At 45.7% G+C, this 7,841-nt stretch overlaps 1 protein-coding gene across 1 annotated transcript in view; it reads right to left on the reverse strand.

The window, feature by feature from the left end:
- The window catches only part of cfap58 (cilia and flagella associated protein 58), a 76,463-nt gene extending 69,033 nt beyond the window's left edge, over positions 1-7,430 (reverse strand). The window contains exon 1 of the mRNA XM_020044459.2: positions 7,282-7,430. Within this exon, the coding sequence (XP_019900018.1) occupies positions 7,282-7,287 (6 nt within the window). The 5' untranslated portion in view covers positions 7,288-7,430. The remainder of the gene's footprint in view (positions 1-7,281) is intronic.
- Between the last annotated feature and the right edge of the window lie 411 nt (positions 7,431-7,841).

The following is a 7,841-nucleotide window of genomic DNA, read 5'->3' on the forward strand; positions in this document are numbered from 1 at the left end:
TATCTTTATTATGCATATTTTACAGCTTCCCTGTGATATAGATTTTTTTGAATTAAGATATCTCAAACCTCTTTTATATAACCTTTGAGACATTATCCAACTAAGTCAACCTTAATTATTTACCAAGACAACTATAATTTGTAAAAATATTTTAAAGCTTACCTACAAAATAGAATTTTTTACATTTATAGATATTAATTGAAAATATCTTTAATATATTCTACTGCGTTTATTGACAAAAAATGAAATATCTCAAGCTACTTAATGCAGAACCTTTATTTGGTATCAAACAATCAAACATATTTTACAAAACCCTTTTAACCTGCCAGTGCTTATACAGATACCCAGCCTGTAGCTCCAAACAGCTAGGAATAACAAGAATTGATGCACTGTGGCTAGGAAAATCTCTCCAAATGGGTCGGAACCTAGGAAGACACCTAGAGAGAAGCTAGACTCTGATGGCTGGCAAGTCCTCTTCAAGCTGTGTGAGGGGAACTAAATAAGAATTAATTATATTTTTGGCCCACATTAATGTTTTTGCTTGTTCAGGTCAATGAATCTGAAACCTGAAATTCCAGCACCATATATTTTCCGTCCTCAGTCCTGTGCTATATCAACCACAACTTTTTCTGGGGTCTGATGGTAGTCGGTATAGGGCACCAGATAGTGAAGCGTGATTCATCACTCCAGAGAACACGTTTCCACTGATCCAGAGCCCAGTGGCGGTGTGCTTTATAACATTCCAGCAGATGCCTAGCATTGCGCATGCTGATGTGAGGCTTGTGTACAGATGCCTAGCCATGGAAATCTATTTTCTGAAGCTCCTGATACACAGTTCTTGTGCATTTTGGAACTCGGGTGAGTGATACAACCGATGCGTTATACGAATCAGCGCTCACCAGCCCCACATTGTAGGTTTGAGTGGTCTATCACTTTGTGGTTGGGTTGTTCCTCCTTCTAGAGGACAGCAGGTGATGGAAGAAACCTCCATCATCATAAAGTGCTTTGAGCGACTGGTCAGAACTCACATCTGCTCCAACCTTCCTTACACCTTGGACTCCTTTCAATTTGCATACCGCCCCAATAGATCTACAGAGGATGCCATCGCCCTGACGACACACTGCCCACTCCCACCTGGAAAAAGGCAACATATACATGAGGATGCTGTTCTTGTCTTTCAGCTCTACATTCAACACTTGTCCTGGACTTCCATAAAGGCAGGCCCCAGGTGGTGAGAATGGGCAACCTCACCTCCTCTACACTGACCCTGAGCACCGGAGCTCTGCAGGTTCTGTACTTTCTGTTCACGCATGACTGCGTGGCCACACACAGCTCCAACACCATGCTTAAATTTGCAGAGGACACAACCATCCTGGGTCTCATCTAGGGGTGTAAGATATATTGACTCAATACCGCTATCGCAATATCACGTTGTGCAATATCAAAATTGAAAATTCAATTTATTTTGTGGAGCGATGCATCCGTTGGCTGTGTGGCTTAGTTGTGTTCGATTAAGAGCTCGCTTGAAATCACTATATAATGATCATGTGTCATTGGCCAGTTGCCCTGGCACATGCATGTATGAGCGCACAGGTCCACTACATAAACATACCCCATGGAGTATACCACGTGACGTGTGTGCACATCTAGACAGCGTGTGAGTGAAGAGAGAGATAGAGACAGCGAAGAGAGGCATACAAGCGAAAAGTAAGAAAATGAGTGTGGCTCAGGGAGACAACAAAACAATGGAGATCGAAGAGGAAATGTTTGTGATGTTATGGAAATTCTTGAACTAATGTACATTTGAGAAATGTCTGCTTTTCTATTACTTGTTATGTAACTCGTTCGCGAGCGCCTGGTGGCCAGGCCTTTCCCCATGGGGCCCGGCCGGGCTCACCACCCACAGGAGGGACCATAAGGGGCCGGTGCAGAGAGGATCAGTTACCATGCGCCTACGGGTCGGGATAGGTCTCTCACTGTTGTTTGTGCCTACGGGCCGAACGGCAGTGCAGAGTACCCGACCTTCTTGGAGTCTCTGGGAGGGGTGCTGGAAAGTGCTCCGACTGGGGACTCTATCGTTCTACCAGGGGACTTCAACGCCCACGTGGGCAACGACAGTGACACCTGGAGGGGTGTGATTGGGAGGAACGGCCCCCCTGATCTGAACCCGAGTGGTGTTCAGTTATTGGACTTTTTTTTTGTCCATAACGAACACCATGTTCAAGCATAAGGGTGTCCATCAGTGCACGTGGCACCAGGACACCCTAGGCCGCAGGTCGATGATCGACTTTGTTGTTGTTTCATCTGACCTGCGGCCGTATGTCTTGGACACTCGGGTGAAGAGAGGGGTGGAGCTGTCAACTGATCACCACCTGGTTGTGAGTTGGATCCGATGGCAGGGGAGGAAGCTGGACAGACTCGGCAGGCCCAAGCGTACTGTAAGGGTCTGCTGGGAACGTCTGGCCGAGTCTCCTGTCAGAGAGATCTTTAACTCCCACCTCCGGCAGAGCTTCGACTGGATCCCGAGGGAGGCTGGAGATATTGAGTCCGAGTGGACCATGTTCTCCACCGCCATTGTCGAAGTGGCCGCTCGGAGCCCGGGTGGTTGTGGAGGCAAAAACTCGGGCCTGGGAGGAGTTCGGTGAGGCCATGGAGAAGGACTATCGGCTGGCCTCGAAGAGATTCTGGCAAACCATTCGGCGCCTCAGGAGAGGGAAACAGTGCCCTACCAACGCTATTTACAGTAGAGGTGGGCAGCTGTTGACCTCAACTGGAGATGTCGTCGGGCGGTGGAAGGAGTACTTCGAGGATCTCCTCAATCCCGCCGTCACGTCTTCCATTGAGGAAGCAGAGGATGAGGGCTCAGAGGTGGACTCGTCCATCACCCGGGCTGAAGTCACAGAGGTGGTTAAGAAACTCCTCGGTGGCAAGGCACCGGGGGTGGATGAGATCCGCCCTGAGTACCTCAAGTCTCTGGATGTTGTGGGGCTGTCTTGGCTGTCACGCCTGTGCAACATCGCGTGGCAGTCGGGGACAGTGCCTCTGGGATGGCAGACCACGGTGGTGGTCCCTCTTTTTAAGAAGGGGGACCGGAGGGTGTGTTCCAACTATAGGGGGATCACACTTCTCAGCCTCCCCGGGAAAGTCTATGCCAGGGTTCTGGAGAGGAGAATACGGCCGATAGTAGAAGCTCGGATTCAGGAGGAACAGTGTGGTTTTTGTCCAGGCCGTGGAACACTGGACCAGCTCTATACCCTCTACAGGGTGATGGAGGGTTCATGGGAGTTTGCCCAACCAATCCACATGTGTTTTGTGGATTTGGAGAAGGCATTCGACTGTGTCTCTCGCGGCATCCTGTGGAGGGTGCTTCGGGAATATGGGGTCCTGGGTCCTTTGCTAAGGGCTGTCAGGTCCTTCGCAAGGCGAAGCTCTCGATTTACCGGTCAATCTACGTTCCTACTCTCACCTATGGTCATGAGCTTTGGGTCATGACCGAAAGGACAAGATCCCGGATACAGGCGGCCGAAATGAGCTTTCTCCGCAGGGTGGCTGGGCGATCCCTTAGAGATAGGGTGAGAAGCTCGGTCACCCGGGAGGAGCTCAGAGTAGAGCCGCTGCTCCTCCACATCGAGAGGGGTCAGCTGAGGTGGCTTGGGCATCTGTTTCGGATGCCTCCGGAACGCCTTCCTGGGAAGGTGTTCCGGTCCCGTCCCACCGGGAAGAGACCCCGGGGAAGACCTAGGACACGCTGGAGGGACTATGTCTCCCGGCTGGCCTGGGAACGCCTCGGTGTCCCCCCGGAAGAGCTGGAGGAAGTGTCTGGGGAGAGGGAAGTCTGGGCATCCCTGCTTAGACTGCTGCCCCCGCGACCCGGCCCCGGATAAGCGGAAGATGATGGATGGATGGATGGATGGGTATGTAACTCTGGTTTTTGTTTGTGACACACGTCTGCATAATATTTAGAAGATTATTAGGTACTCTGACCATCTGTTAATCTGCCTAAACCAATAAGGGTAGCTGTCCTTTGTTCCTTAGGAATGTCGCCCTTGGGGGAAGTAGGGGCAATTGGCCTATTTGGGTAAACACAACAGTAAACACCTAGGGCAGGAAGGATAAGGTGGGGGGGACAGCCTGCCCTTTGGGTAAAACCTATGTGACATAAGACAGCTGGGCAGCATCTTACCACACCCCTTTTAACTGTAATAAATACTGACTGTTCATGTATTTACCTCAGAGATTCCTCACAGGCCTGTTTTGATAGGCTTAGAACGCATCTCTCCATTTGCAAATATAAAATAAACTGTTAATTGTGCCAAGAGAATTTTGTCTCTGTACTTACTTCTATTAAGAGTTCCTATCAATGGAATTACCATCACAGTGGCCAAAAAGTTCTGTGATATACTGTAACTGTAATTTTGATCCACGTAACAAAAAGCATTTCAAAAGTACGGAATCTCACAGAAGTGTATGTATGAGCATGTACAGCACTCAATACTTAGTTGGGGCTCCTTTTGCCTGAATTACTGCAGCAATGCGGCGTGGCATGGAGTCGATCAGTCTGTGGCACTGCTCAGGTGTTATGAGAGCCCAGGTTGCTCTGATAGTGGCCTTCAGCTCTTCTGCATTGTTGGGTCTGGCGAATCGCATCTTCCTCTTCACAATACCCCATAGATTTTCTATAGGGTTAAGGTCAGGCGAGTTTGCTGGCCAATTAAGAACAGGGATACCATGGTCCTTAAACCAGGTACTGGTAGCTTTGGCAATGTGTGCAGGTGCCAAGTCCTGTTGGAAAATGAAATCTGCATCTCTATAATGTTGGTCAGCAGCATGAAGTGCTCTAAAACTTCCTGGTAGATGGCTGCGTTGACCTTGGACCTCAGAAAACACAGTGGACCAACACCAGCAGATGACATGGCACCCCAAACCATCACTGCCTGTGGAAACTTTACACTGGACTTCAAGCAACATGGATTCTATGCCCCTCCTCTCTTCCTCCAGACTCTGAGACCTTGATTTCCAGAGGAAATGCAAAATGTACTTTCATCAGAGAACATAACTCAGCAGCAGTCTAGTCCTTTTTGTGTTCTAGTCCTTCTTACGCTGTGTCTTGTTCAAGAGTGGCTTGACACAAGGAATGTGACAGCTGAAACACATGTCTTGCATACGTCTGTGCGTGGTAGTTCTTGAAGCACTGACTCCAGCTGCAGTCCACTCTTTGTGAATCTCCCCCACATTTTTCAATGTTTTTTTTTTTCACAATCCTCTCCAGGGTGCGGTTATCCCTATTGCATGTATACTTTTTTCTACCTCATCATTTCCATCCCTTCGCCTCTCTATTAATGTGCTTGGACACAGAGCTCTGTGAACAGCCAGTCTCTTTAGCTATGACCTTTTGTGTCTTGCCCTCCTTGTGCAAGGTGTCAATGGTCGTCTTTTGGACAGCTGTCAAGTTAGCAGTCTTCCCCATGATTGTGTTGCCTACAGAACTAGACTGGGAGACCATTTAAAGGCCTTTGCAGTTGTTTTGGGTAAATTAGCTGATTAGAGTGTGTCACAAGGTGTCTTCAATATTGGACCTTTTCACAATATTCTAATTTTCTGAGACACTGAATTTGGGTTTTTCATTAAATCATCAAAATTAAAAGAAATAAACACTTGAAATATATCAGTCTGTGTGGAATGAATGTATACATTATACAAGTTTCACTTTTTGAATGGAATTACTGAAATAAATCAACTTTTTGATGATATTCTAATTATATGACCATCACCTGTATGTCACCTCTATAAGAATCTATTATAAAATGAAATATATAAGGTCTAACAACAGTGCTTCAAGACCCACCACGCACAGACGTATGCAAGACATGGGTTTCAGCTGTCACATTCCTTGTGTCAAGCCACTCTTGAACAAGACACAGCGTCAGAAGCGTCTCGCCTGGGCTAATGACAAAAAGGACTGGACTGCTGCTGAGTTATGTTCTCTGATGAAAGTAAATTTAGCATTTCCTTTGGAAAAGAGGCACAGAATCCACGTTGCTTGAAGTCAAGTGTAAAGTTTCCACAGGCAGTGATGGTTTGGGGTGCCATGTCATGTCATCTGCTGGTGTTGGTCCACTGTGTTTTCTGAGGTCCAAGGTCAACGCAGCCGTCTACCAGGAAGTTTTAGAGCACTTCATGCTTCCTGCTGCTGACCAACTTGATGGAGATGCAGATTTCATTTACCAACAGGACTTGGCACCTGCACACAGTGCCAAAGCTACCTGTACCTGGTTTAAGGACCATGGTATCCCTGTTCTTAAATGGCCAGCAAACTCGCCTTACCTTAACCCTATAGAAAATATATGGGGTATTGTGAAGAGGAAGATGCGATACGCCAGACTCAACAATGCAGAAGAGCTGAAGGCCACTATCAGAGCAACCTGGGCTCTCATAACACCTGAGCAGTGCCACAGACTTATCGACTCCATGCCACGCTGCAGTAATTCAGGCAAAAGGAGCCCCAAAGTATTGAGTGCTGTACATGCTCATACTTTTCATGTTCATACTTTTCAGTTGGCCAACATTTCTAAAAGTAATATTCAAATTTTCGGAGATACTGAATTTGGGATTTTCATTAGTTATAATCATCACAATTAAAAGAAATAAACATTTGAAATATATCAGTCTGAGTGTAATGAATGAATATAATATACAAGTTTCACTTTTTGAATGGAATTACTGAAATAAATCAACTTTTTGATGATATTCTAATTATACGACCAGCACCTGTATACACCTGCCACCACTTGTTGGTCAGTGACCAATGTTGGTCACTGACCTTTAGATTGGCCCTTTTACATTTCAGTGATTATATCATAATTTATCCTTCTTTACAACACATTTTTATGGGGGGAATTTACCCCGGGGCTATCGCCTCGTATATACTACTACAACATAGTCGTGAATTATTATTTTTTACCACGCACTAGAGTAGGTATCTTGTTGAATAACTTCTAAGTACTTCGTTCGGGTAAATGTGTCTACGTGTGAACTTATCCCGCACGGAGAAGGTGGAAGATTTTGTGGAGCAGGGAGAATGTGGGAATATGAAATGGGAATTCATGCGTTTTTAAATTTTGTATCTACTAATTCGTGAAAACTGCTGATGTATAAGTGTTTCTTAACAAATGTATTTACAGCATACGACTTATTTACAGCATACGTTTACTTTGGCGCATGTGTTGCACCAATTAAGTGCCTTTTGCCAACAACAGTAACGTTATAACTAGCCAGACTTACCTCCATGCTTTATATCCTGTTATTCAAAAACGTTATTTATAATATACAAAACTTGCTACTTCTAAATGTCTGAGACACATTTGTTATCTAGCGAACTAGCAAACCTAATAGTTAGCTCATGTTGGTTCCCATATTAGCACTGTTTTTGTTGTTCCTAGCCTCACTCCAAAGAAACGCATTTCGTTACCAGGCAACCTCAGTCATCTGTTATTGGCCGCGCGGCCACTCTACATAATGCATAGAAATAGAGCATTATATAGAGTCTTTTATATCTATGGTGACATAACTTGTATAGATTTTATAGTCAATTTTTTCAATTCCTTAACAACAATGTTGTTATTAACACAAATAAGCAATCATTGTAGCTTACAAAGATGTTTGGGAGATTCACTTTAATGCGCGTTGAGTTGAACCGAGTGTCTAGGCACTAGCTCAAGAATTGCCCGGCATTTATCATATTATGCTGGGTACAGTGTTCATTGAGGCAGCCTAATTTCTCAATGCACGTTAATACTCGTTTTTACAAATGACCAGCTCGAATTACGGGTTGGGGGGTTGAT

Source organism: Esox lucius, chromosome 9, assembly GCF_011004845.1.
Source record: "Esox lucius isolate fEsoLuc1 chromosome 9, fEsoLuc1.pri, whole genome shotgun sequence".
Lineage (NCBI taxonomy): Eukaryota > Metazoa > Chordata > Actinopteri > Esociformes > Esocidae > Esox > Esox lucius.